Raw genomic sequence first — 18,272 nt, 5'->3', positions numbered from 1 at the left:
TCTAAGCCATCATGAGCCATGCATCAACTTCTGAATCACTATATATAAAAATTATATATTGTTCATCCAAGTAATTGAGAAAAACATATTATTCATCAACCAGAAAGATAACGTAAGACAGCACAGATCTTCCGTATTCTTGCATCCATCAACACAAGCAAAAAATTCCACCTCTCCAAACAGCAATAGCCTTCAAAAGGCATGTTATGAGGCACATAACAGAAGTTTATTAGGAGGTTTCTCTATAAAGCAATGTCCTAATTCCATACAAAAAGAATGTGCCTAATTGATAATTTAGATACAAAATTTAGTAGACAAGAATTGAATCAGCCACCTTGTCTAAATGCATTACAAGCATCCAATGATTCTCTTGCTAGTATACAAGAAAAAGTTTCAAAAATCCTTCTCATATATCACCAGGCTCAGTAACATCCTGCAAATGGGAAACGGGAAAAAGTCAATTAGAGTTCATCAATGTTAAATTCGACCAAATAAAAGTGCAATGAAATTACCATGAAAAATTCAACACAGAACAGAACCAGTTTACCTTATTTTCGAGTACCACTCCATCAGGAATTTCTAGTTTCATCCCTTGTTTAGCAGTGATGGTGACTTTTCCCTTCAAGAACAAAAGGACAAAAGATGTAAGAGAACAATTCAAGAAGATTGAATTTAACCCAATTCTGCATCAATGAGAAGACTGATGGGGAATATATAACATTCCTTCAATCGACCTTCCTCGTTAACTATCACGGCACGGTTGTCATGTATTTTCCAGAACATTAATGCAGCACATCAATGCCATTGAAAATATATGCAGTGTGCCTAAACCAGAGGAGATGCATTTCCCCGAGAAATAACAGAAAATTGAACTAGCCACAAGTGGCTCAAGAGCTCTACGAGAAATTATATTACCATAAAATATTTTGGTTAAAAGGAGCTTCCACAATCTGAATGCAATTTGTTGGTGGGAAAATGAAAAAATATTGAAAAAATCATAGGGCGTGCAACCCATCTGCCTGTCTCTCTTTTTTTTCTTTTTTTTCTTTAAAGTGAAAGCAATCAAGAAAGACACAAAGAACTGCCTCAAGGGGCCAAACCGAGAAATTACAGAGAGAGTTTGTCTTAAAGTTGTATTGTATCATGCTTGAAAAGCTTATGCCTCACCCAAATAGCAAATAATAAAATGAGTAAAACTGCTAATAAAGCAATGTGAAATGATACTAGCTAACATATGATACCTTAAGAGTTATGCCGGCCCCAAACCAAACATCACCCGTCACCTTCAAGCTATCAAGCTCAATAATGCTAGGAATTGACTTGAAACGACTCCGAAAGTTACTAAGCTGAGAAGAAAGAAGAAGAAAAGGAAAATTAAAACCACACCACATTGATAAAAGGTAAGTTGCAAGGTTGCAAGTTATTCTCACCTTCTCAAATTCACGTCCTAATTCAATAGAAGGATTGGCAGGTTTTACTCTAGCATTGTTTCGGGTTAAAATGCCCTCAGCATAGGTATATAGATCCGACTGTGCAGGAAAGCAACGATTACATAGAAAAGGCTTGAATCAGAAATCATGATCATAATATACAAAAATGACACAACCCCCCCCCCCCCCCTTTTTTTTTTCTCTCTCTCTGACTAACCTGGACAAGCAGTAAATCTGACGTTGCCATCAGTGGTTGGAAACGAGATTGCGGGACATTGACACCAATGGTTCGATGAAAGAACTGGCCCAAATATAAAAGAGAATAAAATCAGCAGTGGATAGTAGAATATTTAAGAAGACTAAGCACAGTAATGATAAATACCCGCATTGCTGAAGTAGCACGTCTATCTTGCAAAAGAATTTCATCATCACTCACTTTCTGGGAACAAGAATAAGTTTGGAACCATCATATTTCAATAAGCTTTTAGTATTGCAACCTCAAAAAAAGGCAAAGGAATGATACCTTTGAAACTGGATAACTTTCCACAGTAAGTGCATCAGTTTCAAAAAGCCTTTTCACAGCCTTCAGATTCATCCACCTGTACAAAATAGCATTGATCTAGATTTCAAGTATATTTAGGATATAAGAACAATTGAACAAGAGGACACACTTCACTTACAAGTTACCAGTATCAAGAAGTTTGAACTTCTCCAGAGACTTGAATTTTTAGCCGGGACCAACATGGAGGGTGACGACCAGTTAGATGACATAAAAATTGACTAATAATCTCATGGAAAATCATTCAACGCATATAAATCCAGCTAACAAAAGAAAAAGAATTTAAAGAACACAAGGAAGTGGAGTGGGCCAAGTTAGTCAGGCCATACATGTTTCTGAGGCATCTGTGCAATATCTGAGAGCTGCATCATACAACGAGAAGAAAAATATCAGTCAAGGCTAGAATCAAATGTGCAGTAGAGAACTAATTAATGATGTCCTGACTACAGATCCACTCAACAGTGTATTCAACTTCAATTGATCCTCATATACATCATAAATCTGACCAATGTTTAGGATTTTTGAACCAGTCAGCCTGCCTAGGTTCAACAATGGGTCTCAAAGAAATAGCTACCCTAATAGATCCCTAATAAAATTGAACTCAAATCAGGATTTAGCCAATTTCAGGTTGAATCTTATTTCATCTGAGTGGGAGCTTTCTTTAAATATTTTGATTCAGCTGATAATACATGGCTGAATTATATATGTGCTTTCAACAATTTCAGGTTGGAAGTTCAAGTTGTCAAAGTGGCAGCAGCTATTTTATCCATTTATTTATTTTGTATGTTCAACTAAAATTTTCACAATAACTTGGAGTATAATTCATAGGCAATGATCATGAACATCCAACTAAGAACCTATCTTAGGCAGTACCCAAATTCTATACGGTATCAGAAATTTGCATAATTGACAGATAAGAACTCAACACAAAATTCCATGAAAGCAACATGTAGGGCAAAGAAAAGTATTTAAAGTTGAGAATAAAAGACATGCAAATTAAAACTGTTAGAAATTTTTCCTTCAAGTCTTGATTATTTACGCACTGGTTATTTTTCAAGCCAAAGCATAGTTATTGGTAGTAAACCTAAATACAGCAGTCTGCAGTTCGATAAGAAATATAATGTTAAGCATGTTCAAATGCCTGTCTTCTAACAAAACAGTAAATGTGATCAGAACAGGTAAGTGTCCATTGAGAAGTGGGTCGCCAATATTGTCCTCAGATGGAGTCTCTAAGAATAATTACTACCCCAAAATTTGGGGCTAACACTAGTTGCTTATCTGCTGGTTGATGAAGAAAACAAAGTTCTCAACAAGAAGCCCATTCCCATACATCTACTACAATATTTTTTGTCAAGAGATTATAAAAAAGTTGCAAAGAGTGGTGAACCCTATAAAGCTAGTAAGATTGATCGGTCATGGTGAAAATTTTATTTTTGCAAACTATCAGGGGAAGAGGTAAAGTACTTAACCAGTTCTATGATAAGACAAGCAATTCAGAAAAGAACAAAATAAGTTCACTGAAAAGATGGATAATGAGCAGTAAGGAATCAAATTACTTCTTCTAGTTGTTAGACAAGATGGAATAATTTGAATCATCTCCAATTAAGTAAACCAACCACTTTATAGTAAACATTTTCATTGACTATGCCATGAATATGATGGAGCTAAATTTTGCAATAATGGGCTGTTTAGGTTTATGAAGATAAAACATTTGGAAATAAAAAATACAGGCACCAACCTGAAACTCCCCTTCATGGGAATGAAGGATGCTCCCTTCAAAATCAGAGGAAATGTTGGGAATCACCTGAAAAATCATGAATATTTACAAACAACACTGAGTCAAATAAGCAAATAGGTAGCAGTTCCTGTATTGTACCTCCATACAGTATTGAATCCTGTTCTGGATAAGATGATTTAGAATCTCTTAAACATCTTATTAAGGAGGACAACAACAAAAAGGGTCACCATTTGCAATTCATGTTCTTTCATATCAACACTATGTCAGTACAACCAACCATATCTCCTAAAAAACAAGGATACTTGAGTCAATCACTGCTCCAAAGTTATCTGATTTCACCACAAGGATATACTCCTTACCCTGGAAACAAATTAGAGAAGTGAGTAACCCTGATATTAATAGATAACTGTACATTGTCTCTCTCATAATTATGCATTTTATAATAAGAAAGGATAAATCAAAATATCACAGTCAGATCACAGATGGCACACAGTGCCTGCCTACCTGCAATAATAATGCATCAAGTGTACCACTATTCTTCAAGGAAAGGAACAGCTCTTGGTGATCAAAGTCCCTATTTCCACCAATATAAATTAGATTAACATATCAGACTGGGAGTCAGTTGTGCACTGCCACATGGAAACATATAAGATTGAGAGGTTCCTCAACATGGACATCTGATATGTCCCAAAAAGTTGGGGCAAGGGGAAGAACAGACGTTTGGTGAGTAAAATATCCAAAGAAAGTATCTTTCTCTTCATTAAGTCACCACTTTTATTAAAAACTTAAGCTTAAACTATTAGGAAAAAGTCCCAATGATTTATACAATCTTGTTTAACACTTCAGCTCATGTAGTTGCACATGGACAGGTTTAACTATAGTTTGCAAATATAAACAAAACAAGAGTACAGGAAAAACATAAATAAAGGGGAACCAACACTACCAAGACTTAAGCCAAGATCTCTTGGAAGCTATGTTATCAATTCTTCTAAAGAGTAATCTCAATTTGCTGAGGGCTCCACAATGTGTATAAGGTTTTCTAACACCTTCCAAACTAAATCTGAAAGTAAAACTAAAGATGATGCGGTCACCAATCAAGATCCGGCCCAAAGCCAACCCGACCACGCCGGAACAATATTTTAATACTTCTTAAGTTTTAAAATTCTACTTGGTTTAGAATTCTACTTTAATACTTCTTAAGTTTTAAAATTCTACTTGATTTAGGATTCTACTTCATGTTTGATTAGGATTTTATTTTTATTAGGATTCTAATTAACTTTTATTTATGATTTATTTCTATTAGGATTCTAGTTGGATTTTGTTTTCCAAATATTAGATGGATTTTGATTAGCCAAATACTATAAATATGCCTAGCATCTAGAGTTTGTAATCAAGTTTTTCTTGATCAAATTTCAGCAACCTATTTGGGTTTTCTTAGCAAAATAGTCTTGTTTTTGCGTCTTCTTGAAAGTCAAGCTTCGGCCATTGAAGTTTGTTCTTTCAAGAGTTTATTTTGGTATATTTTCTTCACAAGTGCTACACGCTGCGTCAGGTGGTATTAGAACGGTTTATCAACCAATCCGATGGCCAATCTTGAAGGTAATGGTAGCAACCAGCCTCGTGACGGTGATCAGGGGTTGTCCGCAATTTGGAGAGCAATTGATGAACAGCGAAAAATAACTCGTACTATCCAGCAACGATTGGAGCAACATAGCAACCAATTGGGCACCTTACTACGAGTTGATGATGATAGGAACCTAAATAATGGGGTGAATCAAGCCGGAGCGGGAAAACCACCCATTAATCATGTCCTTATTAATCCTAGAAGACCAATGATTGAAGATAGCGATGAAGATGATGATTTTGGTCGAGCAATAGCTAACCCTTGTGGTAGAGGGGTTAGGAGGAATGTGCATCAACACAACCACTGGGGCAACGATGCGTATAAATTAAAAGTTGATATTCCTACCTTTAGTGGAGATCTTGATATTGAGGGGTTCCTGGATTGGATCGCTGAGGTTGACCGTTTTTTCTTATACATGGAGATCCCAGATGAACGACAAGTAAAGTTAGTGGCTTACAGGTTGAAGGGCAGTGCATCTGTTTGGTGGGAGCGATTAAGAGAAATGAGATTGAGGGAAGGCCGACAACCAGTTTAGACATGGAGACGAATGAAGCAGCTGTTAAGAGGTAGGTTTTTGCCCCCTGACTATGAACAATATATGTTTGAAGCTTATCAAAGATGTGCACAGGGAATGAAGAGTGTGAATGAATATACCTCTGAGTTTCTGCGATTGGCGGAAAGAAACCAATTGTCAGAAAGTGATAATCAATAAGCAGCTTGTTACTTGAATGGATTGAAGCCTGCTATTCGTGATAAAATTGAGGTTCAGATAGTTCTGAGTGTGCAAGAAGTAAGGAACTTAGCTTTAAAGGCTGAGTTAATGTTGAGTGAGAGATCTCGTAATGACAACTATCGTCGGTATAGTGGGAATGAAAATAAACAAGCAACTTTTGATAAAGGCTAATCGATTCAAGGAGCGCAACCTTCCAATCCACCCCATACAGTCAACCCTAATAAGGCTACAATGGGGGGAAACATTCGAGGTACTACTTCTAATCTTCCAAAATTCCCTAATCCTTATGGAAAGCCTATTCTTTTAAAATGTTTCAAGTGCAATGAGGTTGGGCATCGATCTAGTGATTGTCCAAGGAGTAAAACAATTAACATTGTAGAAAAGGAAGAGGAAGATGTTGCTGAAGAAGAAGTATATTGCGGGCCTGATGGGGAGGATGACGAAGAAGATTATGGACATGGAGAATATACCTGTGTAGTGAGGAAGTTAATGCTATCTCAAAAGAATGAAGATACTACTCAAAGGCATAAGCTTTTTCACACGAGGTGTACAGTGAAAGGAAAAATCTTTGAGTTAATTATTGATAGTGGAAGTCAGGAGAACATCATAGGAAGAGACGTGGTGGCAAATATGCAGTTAACTCCTAAAAAACATCCAACCCCTTACATGATTGGATGGATCAAAGAAGTTGGTGGCATACATGTGGATGAACGTTGCAGGGTGCCTTTCTCTATTGGTAAGTACTCCGACGAAGTCTATTGTGATATTGTTGATATGGATGCTTGCCATATTTTATTTGGGAGGCCTTGGCAATTTGATGTGGATGCTAAGCACTCGGGTAGGAAGAACACATATCAGCTTGAGAAAGAAGGTGTGCGTTATACTTTGTTACCCATAGTGGAAAAGAATCAAACCAAAGCTTCTAAAGTGAAGGGGCGAAATTTTCTTACCATTACACATAAACACACTGAGTTTGTGAGGGAGTGTAAGGATACCCGAGAGGTTCACTTATTGGTTATCAAGGGAGAGAGTGTGAGTGAGCCACTGAAAGTGAATCAAATTCCGGTGGAGGTGCAAGGATTGTTGGAGGAATTTCATGATGTGATTCCTGAGGAGTTGCCTAATGAGCTACCTCCTATGAGAGATATTCAACACCACATTGACTTGGTTCCTAGTGCTAACTTACCTAACCTACCACACTACAGGATGAGTCCTAGGGAGAATGAGATTTTGTGTGAGCAGGTAGAGGAATTATTGAGAAAAAGGCACATTCAGACTAGCATGAGTCCATGTGCAGTGCCAGCATTATTGACACCAAAGAAAGATGGGAGTTGGAGGATGTGTGTTGACAGTAGAGCCATCAACAAAATTACTATTGGGTACAAATTTCCAATTCCTAGGCTCAACGACATGCTTGATCAACTTGATGGGGCTGTGATTTTTACCAAAATTGATCTTAGAAGTGGTTATCATCAAATCAGATTTCGACCTGAAGATGAGTGAAAGACAGCTTTCAAGACGAGAGATGGGTTGTTTGAGTAGTTAGTCATGCCCTTTGGACTAACCAATGCACCAAGCACTTTCATGAGACTAATGAACCAAGTATTACGCCCTTTCATTGGTAAATTCGTTATGGTGTATTTTGATGATATTTTGATATACAATAAGTCTATTAATGAGCATGAGGGGCATATTCAAGAGGTGTTGAGTGTGTTGAGGGAAAACAAACTTTATACTAATTTGAAGAAGTGTACTTTTATGAGTGAGAGCTTATTGTTCTTGGGCTTTGTTATAAGCAAAGAGGGCGTAAAGGTAGATGAGGAAAAAGTGCGAGCTATTAGAGAGTGGTCAACCCCTAAAAATGTCAGTGATGTGCGAAGTTTCCATGGGTTAGTGACTTTCTATAGGCGGTTTATCAAACACTTTAGTAGTATAGTGGCTCTAATTACTGAGTGTTTAAAGAAAGGAAAGTTTCATTGGGGTGAAGAACAAGAGCAAAGTTTCACCTTGATAAAAGAGAAATTATGTACCGCTCCTGTCTTAGTTTTGCCAAGCTTTGACAAATTGTTTGAGGTTGAGTGTGATGCGAGTGGAGTGGGTATAGGTGTTGTGTTGTCCCAAGAGAAGAGACCAATTGCATTTTTCAGTGAGAAGTTGTGTGAAGCTAGAAGAAAGTGGTCTACTTATGATAAGGAGTTTTATGCAGTGGTGAGGGCTCTTAAGACATGGGAACCTTACTTGATTGCCAAAGAATTTGTTCTTTACACGGACCACCAAGCTCTTAAGTACTTGAGTAGCCAAAGGCAATTGAGGAGTGATATGCATGCTAGATGGTCTGCTTTTATTGATAAATTTTCATATAAAATCGTACATAAGTAGGGACAGCATAATCGAGTGGCGGACGCTTTGAGTAGGCGTGTGGATTTGATCAAGACCCTTAGTGTTGAGATTGTTGGGTTTGAGTGATTGAAAGAATTATATGCGACAGACGAGGATTTCAAACATGTGTGGGAACAATGCATGTCTCAGCAACCATCAAGAGATTTCTATGTGCATGATGGGTTTCTCATGAAGGGAAATCAGTTGTGCATCCCTTGCACATCTCTTCGTGAGAAAATTATTCGGGATTTACATGGTGGTGGCTTAGCAGGGCATCTTGGCAGAGACAAGACTATTGAAGCTGTTATGAGAAGGCATTATTGGCTAAGAGCAAGGAGAGATGTTTCTATTATTGTGGCAATGTGTTATATATGTCAAACAGCTAAGGGGCACTCTTCTAACGTTGGTCTCTACATGCCATTGCCTGTTCCCGATGCTATTTGGGAAGATTTGTCTATGGACTTCGTGTTGGGTCTATCGCGAACCCAACAAGGTATGGATTCTGTTTTTGTAGTGGTTGACAGGTTTTCCAAGATGGTGCACTTTCTCCCATGCAAGAAGACGGCAAATGCAATAGCTACAGCCAAATTGTTTTTCAAGGAGATTGTTAGACTACATGGAGTCCCTAAAACTATTACTTCGGATCGTGATACAAGGTTTTTGAGTCACTTATGGATTACCTTGTAGAGAATGTTCGATTCATCTTTGAATTTCAGCAGCACAGCACATCCCCAGACTGATGGACAGGCAGAGGTGGTGAATCGTACCTTAGGAAATCTGATTCGCAGTGTTTGCAAAGACAAGCCAAGACAATGGGACCTAGACATAGCTCAAGCGGAATTTGCCTACAACAACGTCGTGCATAGCTCAACAAGAAGATCACCATTCTCTATCATATACATGAAAGTTCCTAATCATGCATTGGATTTAGTAAAATTGCCAAAGGTACCAGGTTTCAGTGTTACAACTAGTGACTTAGCCGAACACGTTCAAGCAGTTCAGGAAGATGTCAAGCAAAAGTTGCACGAGGCGAATAAGAAGTACAAGACAGCAGCTGACAAGCATAGGAAACACAAGGTATTTGCGGTTGGAGATGAAATCATGATATTCTTGAAGAAGAAACGGATTCCTGCAAGACAACAGAACAAGCTCAAGCCAAAAAAGTATGATCCTTATAAGATTACAAAGAAGATCAATGATAATACTTATGTTGTGGATTTGCCAAATCATATGGGTATTTCCAAAACATTCAATGTTGCCGATCTTTCTTTGTATTTGCCGGACATTGAGTTGTCATACCCAGATCATAATTCGAGGACGAATTCTTCTCAAGTGGAGGTGAATGATGCGGTCACCAATCAAGACCCGGCCCAAAGCCGACCCGACCACGCCAGAACAATATTTTAATATTTCTTAAGTTTTAGAATTCTACTTGGTTTAGGATTCTACTTTAATACTTCTTAAGTTTTAGAATTCTACTTGATTTAGGATTCTACTTCATGTTTCTACTTAATTTAGGATTCTACTTCATATTTGATTAGGGTTTTATTTTTATTAGGATTCCAATTAACTTTTATTTATGATTTATTTCTATTAGGATTCTAGTTGGAGTTTGATTAGCCAAATACTATAAATATGCCTAGGATCTAGAGTTTGTAATCAAGTTTTTCTTAATCAAATTTCAGCAACTTATTTGGCTTTTCTTAGCAAAACAGTCTTGTTTTTGCGTCTTCTTGAAAGCCAAGTTTCGGCCATTGAAGTTTGTTCTTTCAAGAGTTTATTTTGGTGTGTTTTCTTCACACACGCACTATATGCTGCGTCAAAAGAAAAGAAAATTACTAACATGACTACCGTGATTACTAGCGCCGGCTGCTATCCAATGGCACAAATGATAAACAACTCAAGAGTGCAAGAAATGAACAAAGTAGCAAAAGCATTGGAAAGAAATAGCTAATCAACCCCTCCTGTCCCTGTGGAAACCAACTCACTCCACTCCTACCAACAGCAAACTGAAATAACTTATATATACACATATGAAAGAAAAATGGATGGCTACAGAAATTTGTGGAAAAATAACTTAAACAACTTTATATTGACACTCGAGTTAGTGATAGCTGGAAAAAAAATCATAAAAGCAATTCCTATGATCTGTTTCATGAAGAAATATCGTCCAAGGCAATTGTGCCAGGATGAGGAAAGGACGGGCTGTTGGACAAAAGCAAGTAGATTTTATGAACAAATGCCAGGGAATTGAAGATTATCTAGGTAGCCTTCACATTTGATCCATCCAATAAAAATGTTTTTGGCTGGAATTTAACCATATTTCCATATAAGCTCACTGCAGCATTTGAAAACGTTAAGGGAAAGTCAAATGCATAATCTCATTACAATTGGGAGTCAAGTTAAAAGAGGAATAACTTCCTTGAATGAGTCCGTCAACCTTTGGTTGGCTTACCTGGCGTGCATGGTTTGCAGCATAATTGCCAGGATTGCAGTATGATAGGGGTCAGGAGGTTGGGGTATGCAACTTAGTATAATAAGAGTATGTAGGGGGTAGCCATAGTCGGTATGCTATTTGGGGTCGTGGTACATTTTGAATATCAACTAGGGTTGATATTAAATTTGTATTAGCTAAATTAATATAATCTTATAATTGTTTAAATAAAATAATCCTGCTGATGTTTATCTTCTTTGTCAATGTTGTGGTCATTGAGTTCTTCACTGTATTAATTAATATTAATATGATATAACTTTAGTAATTGAAAAATAGCAAAAGAAATAGCAAGAATTGTAAAAGAAAAACTAAAGTAATTGTAAAAGAAAGTTAATGGAAATCAACAAAAACAAAACATTAAGGGAGCATTGAAAAACAACAAAGCATTAAAGAGCATTGCAAAACAACTCTTCTTACTTGCAGAATACACTGCCCCCATACTTACCTAAAACAAAAAAGAATATGTAGCCCCTCGCACAATCTGTTCTCAGTGACAAGCCAAACAAATGATTGCAAGAAACAGAATAGTCACCAAAGGTGGGTCACCTTCCTCTGGCAACACTGCCGGTGAAAGCAGGTCATTGGAGATCAAGTCCACGTGCCAACATGTGCAGTCTGTTTAACGGTGAGTGAGAGTCATGTACAGAATGTTGCCAACGTGTGACATGTCCAACAAACTTCCGACCACCAGCAGGCTCACCTCTCTTCGATCTATGTGAGTATGCTTCCATATTGACAAAAAAAGACCTCCTCTGATGACAAATCAAGCTACAAGCCCAAAACCTTTTGAAAACCAAGCTGAAAATCGGGTTCGCCATTTTTGGCAATCCAATTCATGACCTAGGTTGCTTTTGACCCACGAATTGGGACATTCAACCCAATTTGCAATACTAGGGGTGGTATTGCAACCCTGGCTTTTATGGTTTGTGAACTATTGCATGCACCTAGGGTTTACCTAGTGCGCAACCAAAGGGTAGTGGCTACTTTCCTCGTCATTAACAAAAATAATAATAATAATAATAATAATAATAATAATAAAATTACTTATCCCTCTGTCTTGTTGAGATTTTATCACTTCATTAAAGCTTGGATTGATGACCTCGAACAAGAACTTGAAGTCAAATCAAGACCCCCTATTATACAAGCCATTAAGTCAAAAGTTTAAGCAAGAACACAAAGACACATGACCATACATGTCAGTTATTATTATTTTGTGAGTTAAATGCTATTAAGAATCATACACATGGCCCATCCATGCCTTATGTCAAGTGTTTGGCTCATCCTCCTTGATGAGGGCTATGCCACACCAACTTACCAAATGAATAATGGAGAACAAGATACAGGATGCACACCAAACAAGACTATACTTCCAAAAAGCCAAATATAGCACTATAACTGTTCACCTCAACCTCAAGACACCATTTCATACAGACAAAAAAACCAAAACCAAAAGATTCTCTCTCAGGCATCTATTCTTGTAGGCAGGCAATGTACTTATGCATGTAGTCCAGCCATTAACCCAATAACAAGCATTAGGAATACTCCTCTCGAAGATAGCACACAAAGCCTGTATAGGATATCTATTGATAAAGCATGTGACTAAGGAATATCTTACTCACTCAAGGTTTCTCTAACGTAAATGGCCCATGCATTCTTCATATAGCTGGCTTTGAAAATTAAGCAAATATTATTTCTCCCATAATGAAAGCCACACACATCATAAAGCATCTATAGGAATGATATTCGGGGGTCAAATATCACTGTTAAAAGGTGTATCCTAGTAAGCATGAATGAATAGAAGGATAACTGTTATGACTTCAGGATTTCAGGTAATACTAAAAGAGTCTTCATTAGATAATTAGTTCATAACAGATTGCAACAATTGTGGTCTGTTACTACTAAAGTAAAGGCCAATTGCCTTCATATCATGTATGAGCCAATCATGTAAAGCAAGACATAGACACTTCACTTATTGGACAAAACTCATTAAACACTAATGGAAGTAGGAAAAAATGAAAACCTAATATAATCGTAAAAAATACAAAAAATAAAGATATATCTAACCCCACCTAGTGAGATTAAGGCTTTAGATTGTTGTTGTGAAAAAAATAATGATAATAGAAAAAAAAAAGTACAATTACTTCTCAACATACCCACTGAAGTTGCTCTGCTATGTAATATGGTCAAGGAATAAAAAAAAAACATGCCAAAAATCTGAAGAGGGGCTTACAGTTCATTCTTGCTGTCCTGTTTGTTAACTGGGTGACTTTGTCTCTGTATGAAGCAAAATCAATGTTTCAAATAAAGTTTCAATTTCAAAATCTAGAACACAACACAAGAATCACATAATGCATGACAAACCTCACAAAGAGTATTAATATCAATATTTCTCTTGGAATATTTCTCCACCACCTTCATTTAACAGGTTCAACAATCAGGCTCTGCAAACACTTTTAAGTCAATTGTTCAATTGTAAATGGCAAAAACAGTCACCTTCAGCGTGGCATCATGTGTCCTGATTGAGTTCAACAAGATCAAGGGAATATTGCATTCATGCTTAGAATTGATAGACTGCAAGAAAATAAAGGTGGGGGGTGGAAGTCAGAAAGCCAAGACCAGAAACTAAAATATTCTACAACCAGACAGACATAAGCAAACCTCAATCTGATTAACAATCAAGTCTAGAAACGTTTGTCCATTGCAAATTTCAATCACAGACCTGCACATAAAATAAAAGCACAGATAGATACAGTATCTCGCTGTAAAAGCACCTAAAAAAAAGTAATAGAAACAGCGTACAAGTATTGAACAGGTAATTCACTCTAATGAAGCTTAATTTGATATAGCATCTGAACAAAAATATATTAAGCATGCCAATGCAAACAATATGCTAGTTTAGCTTGCTAACTAAACGTTCAGTTTGTTTGACAATTATAAGCATAATTATAGTTGGTCATCTTTAGGGTTTAGGGTTTATATTCTTACTAAACTTATATCATCCACACTTATTTCATAGGAAGACCTACCAATAAAATGATCCACCAAAAACAAATGTCACTCAAAGGAAGGGTGTGAATTGTACTGTTTCAGCACTAGGAAGCAATAATCTATTGTTTTACAGGAAAATGTAATCTAGCTTAAAGGAAAACAAAAGTAAGAAACAAAATGACAAAGAAAGTATCCTAATTATGTACAACAAAAAACAACCTAATAACTCAAAGATTGCTCTTCCAATTGTTTGATCTATGACGAGAAAATTAATAACGATGTAGACCTAAATCCAGAACCTTTTCCTTCAGGGACCCCGAGCAACTTTCAGAAAAGGTATGAGCTATAGTAATAGTGCAATTTTTGCCACCTTCTTTTATCTGTGGGGGAAGGGAACCATGGGAATCTTTCCATGGAGCCCAGATATCTAGCTGTGCATTTGGAGATTATTTGGTCTAACTGTCAAACAACTTTCATCTCACTGAGCTTCCACATGGATTGATATAGAAACATGCCATAAACATAATTTTCAAACCATTCTTCGCAAAACTATAACGATGAAACTTTTTCTCAACTCCCTCTATTTCTGTAAATTCTTCATGACCAGAACTTCCACAAAGCGGGTCACTACAAGGTAAGACAATAAATTAAAAAGAAAACAAATCCAATCAACTGGCAGAAAATCCGTTCAAGTTCATAAGTTACCATATTAGATCTTAGAGGCTTGCAATTTTAACTGCATGTTCAAAAATAAGAGTTTTCACCAAGCAACTAAAGTAAGAGTTTCCAATGGTTAATTTTCTGTCATTCTGTTTTCTCTTCTATTATTCTCTTTCTTCTGTTTCCCTTTTTTTCTTTTTTCTTTTTTTTTGGGGGGGGGGGGGGGGGGGGGGGGCGGGGGGGAAGGGGTTGAAATGGACAAAATTAGAAGCAATCAAATGTCAGTACTGAGCATTGGAGGCTTCATTGTTTTTGCAGAATAACACAATAAGAAAAGTTGCTAGACTAAATCAGACAATCACATACTTGGGACCATCAAAACCTATTTCTGTCCCCAAGCCACTGTTGAGCTTTAAGACAACAAGCTTGTCCAGGAACTTCTTGGTGTCCAAGGGATCTGCATTGTAAATGTCAAAACAGCCTCCTAAAAAGAGCACTCAAGCATTACATAAGAAGAAAGTGGATTTACAGGCAAAGGAAAATTGAAGATGAGTGAGCAAGCAATATATCAACAGAGAAAAATATTACCATCAGGAGTGATAGCTAGGCTTTCATAAGGAATAACAAAGATTTCATTTTCCATGCTACTGGTCTTCTGCTTGATTTTCTCTGGTTCAACTCTGGAATTAATTTTTGTATGAAAACGGAAAAATTAAAAGTGAAAAACATTTCAACAGAATCTAAGGAGAGAAAATCAGCCTGAAAAAGGTCTTGGTATGATTAAATAAAAGAAACAAGTGAAATAAGAAACTTGTAACGAAGTTACAAATATTTCAAACCTCACATCGCGAAAAAGTAAAACATGCTGTAAAACTAACTTCTGACAAAGTTCATTACATTCTACAAGAATAAAATACAATCAAAAAGAGCCGCATAACTGAATCTGGGAAGTCAGGGATTAAAAGACTGGAATAAGACCAACTAATACTGCATTCATAGTATAACATCTGACTTCAAATGAATTACTTTATACAATATTGTGAATGTGACGAGGGATGCAGTTAAACAAGACAGTAATTGTACAATGCAGAGCTTTAGGATGACACGTTCAATTTCAGTTAACTAGACTAGGTTACTGATTCTACAATATCACAGTAGACGATGAAAATAGTCCAATAAGAAATATATAATGCAAAACTGCTAAGATTTTTTTTACACGATTGAAACTGCACAGCAAACAGGGACTGAAACGCTAAATAGCATTCATAACTATTGCAAGAGCAAAATGCTGCATAAGACATACAATTTAGTGGCATATGATTCTTGAATTATTAGATTAACATACTAAAACAAGATTGTAAAATATAATATTACTCAGTTTCAGGTTTTGATTGGTCCAATTGTTGAGTAGTCACTTCCTCTTCTCTCGCAGCAGCTCCCATTGCGGCCGCAAACCTTTTCTGCTCCAGCAGAAAAGTCTTGGTGATCAAATTACAGAACAAATACACAAACTGTACCGAATCATTAGCCGGCACCGGGTAGGTGATGCGCTTGTATATGTCCCAGGGCATGCTCGAATCCACCAAACCCACAATCGGAATCTGCAGCTTATCCGCTTCATATATTACCGATGACTTCCTCTGAGTATCCATGATCACGACACAGTCCGGAGGCTGGGTGGCGCCGAGATGAAGCTTCTTGTTCCGGGAGCGAAACTTCTTGGGGCTGCCGCTGTTGGTCAAGAAGCCGCCGAGCCGCCACGAGGTGTCTTTGCCGCAGCCAATTCGCTTCGTCATTTGGTCGATAATTTCGTCGAACAGGTTGTTGGTGTTGACGAACAGGAACCGGCCCTTGTGGCGGACCAAATTGCCGATAAACTGGCAGGCGTTCCGGAGACAGATCAGGGTCTTGTCGGAGTCGATAATGGTCATGGCGTTGCGCGAGCCGTAGGTGTAGACCTTGAAGTGGTGGGCGGCGACGCGGCGGCCCAAATGGCCGTTCGTGCTCAGGAGCTTTTGGATAATAACCGAGTGTATAGTCATTGTTTTGCTCTACCGAATAACGAACTAGGTTTCTGGGAGTATTTGATTCTCTTGTTGTTGCTTCAGTTCTGGGATTTCTTCACCATGCTTGTGTCAAGTTTGTTTCTTTCTGCTAGTGAGTATGTAAGCTGTGTGTGTTCGTAGACTCCGGCGGCTGTTTGTGACTGCTGAGTGGCGAATGACGAATGAAGGCGGAGGCGCGGCGGACTTGGGCGGCGCTGCCTCACCTAGCGACGGGCCAGCGGTGAAAGAAAGGGCATGGAAAGGATCCGTATGAAAAAGAAAGCGGGATTTCGTATAAAATGTGAAAACCAATTATTTTGCAGAGAGATTACAGAAGAAAGCGAGAAGATGAAAGTTTTTGCTCCATTCAAATTAAAATTAAAATTACACGAAAAATTGGAAGAAAATAACTCAAACTTGAAGAACAATCATTATTTTTTTTTTTTTTTTTTCTTTTTTACCTTCTTCACCATAAACTGTACGTGGACGGTATTGTATACAATACTGTCAAATGTAAATCTTAATCTTAAATATATTAACTTATATTACAAGTGTAACCAAGCATTTTTCAATATCAAGGAAAGGCATTCCAAATTGAGACACTGGGAGCCAAATTTTTTCCTTTATTTTTTAATAATATTTTTTTGTTATTTAGGTTGGTCAAATTAGTAAAATGTTTAATTTATTATTAAATTTAAAATAAAAGGAGGTGTTAAAAGCCAAATGTCACAAGTTTGGTGATTTTTAAATATCGTTTAATCTTACTGTCTTCAAACGTTCGTCCCTCATGATTTTTATGCTAAGTCAGCATTCGACTTGGCCTTAAGGTTAGGACTTAAGTACAAGAAGGATCACTCTTAGGCAAGAATAAAAACAAGAATACGAGAATGCTTTATATTATACAAAAAAAATTATAATACTTTGTATCTCACTTTATACTTACTTCACTTTTATCTTTGTATAAATAAGTTTCCTACCTAATGTACAGGCAAAGGTAGTCAAATGGATGGCTACGAGGTTTTGAGTTAGGTATAAGAAGGATTGCACTTAGACAATGGTCCTGTTTGTTGCAGTTTAATTAAAGAAATTATAATTTCTAAGTTCTTAGATTATAATTTCTAAAACTTATAATAAGTTGTGAACTTATTCGTTACAATTTCTCAGAAGTTGTAATTAAACAGTTATGGTGTTTGATATCATAAGCTGTAAAATAACTTATTTTTGTATAATTGTCCATAATACCCTTAATAGTTATAAAATGATAATTTAAAAAGTAATTAGTGTATATGTATAAGTTTCAAGTGTTATAAAAAAATTAATTAGTGTATAGAGAGAAATGGAGATGGCGAGAGAAAAGAAGAGATTTGAAAATGGAGATGGCGATGGAGAAGAGAGACCCTTGATTGCGTGGATATAAGAGTAATTCTTTGTTAAAAATAGGGGCAAAATTGTCAAAAAAATATAATTGTTTAATCAGAAGTTGTAGAAGCTGGGGTACCCTAGTTTTGAAAAAGCCATCTTCTACCCCTTCTAAAATCTAGTAGAATCTATAAAATAGAATTCTAAAAGCTAAAACAAACACTACATACCCACTTTTTTAAAGCTATAAACTAAAAATTACA

At 36.8% G+C, this 18,272-nt stretch overlaps 1 protein-coding gene across 2 annotated transcripts; it reads right to left on the bottom strand.

Annotated features, from left to right (window-relative positions):
- Positions 1–20: 20 nt before the first annotated feature.
- Positions 21–17,021, bottom strand: LOC127801374 (UTP--glucose-1-phosphate uridylyltransferase-like). Of its 2 annotated transcripts, none has more exons than XM_052336408.1 (20): positions 15,980–17,021; positions 15,194–15,285; positions 14,972–15,089; positions 13,616–13,676; positions 13,451–13,528; positions 13,319–13,369; positions 13,188–13,231; positions 4,232–4,301; positions 4,030–4,087; positions 3,866–3,912; positions 3,728–3,793; positions 2,319–2,351; positions 2,111–2,148; positions 1,954–2,029; positions 1,813–1,869; positions 1,648–1,731; positions 1,431–1,529; positions 1,242–1,346; positions 548–619; positions 21–433 (listed from the first exon to the last, which is right to left on the bottom strand). In XM_052336408.1, exons 1-20 carry the CDS (start codon positions 16,645–16,647, stop codon positions 407–409), a joined length of 1,944 nt encoding a protein of 647 aa, XP_052192368.1. In that variant the 5' UTR covers positions 16,648–17,021; the 3' UTR covers positions 21–406. The 2 variants fall into 2 exon arrangements, with proteins under 2 accessions (XP_052192368.1, XP_052192369.1); XM_052336409.1 differs by having other exon boundaries at positions 14,972–15,062; positions 15,980–17,020.
- Between the last annotated feature and the right edge of the window lie 1,251 nt (positions 17,022–18,272).

The sequence above is a fragment of the Diospyros lotus genome, chromosome 5, assembly GCF_014633365.1.
Source record: "Diospyros lotus cultivar Yz01 chromosome 5, ASM1463336v1, whole genome shotgun sequence".
NCBI classification, from domain to species: Eukaryota; Viridiplantae; Streptophyta; class Magnoliopsida; order Ericales; family Ebenaceae; genus Diospyros; species Diospyros lotus.
Note: the sequence above shows the minus strand (reverse complement) of the source record. Positions and strands in the feature narration are given on the sequence as shown.

Excerpts from the sequence above, each read along its gene's own strand:
- LOC127801374 (XM_052336408.1), bottom strand. The coding sequence starts at position 16,647 with ATGACTATACACTCGGTTATTATCCAAAAGCTCCTGAGCACGAACGGC. Across the intron at positions 13,232-13,318 it reads ATATTAATACTCTTTGTGAG|AGACAAAGTCACCCAGTTAA; the intron begins GTTTGTCATGCA and ends TGCTTCATACAG. Across the intron at positions 434-547 it reads GAGTGGTACTCGAAAATAAG|GATGTTACTGAGCCTGGTGA; the intron begins GTAAACTGGTTC and ends TCCCATTTGCAG.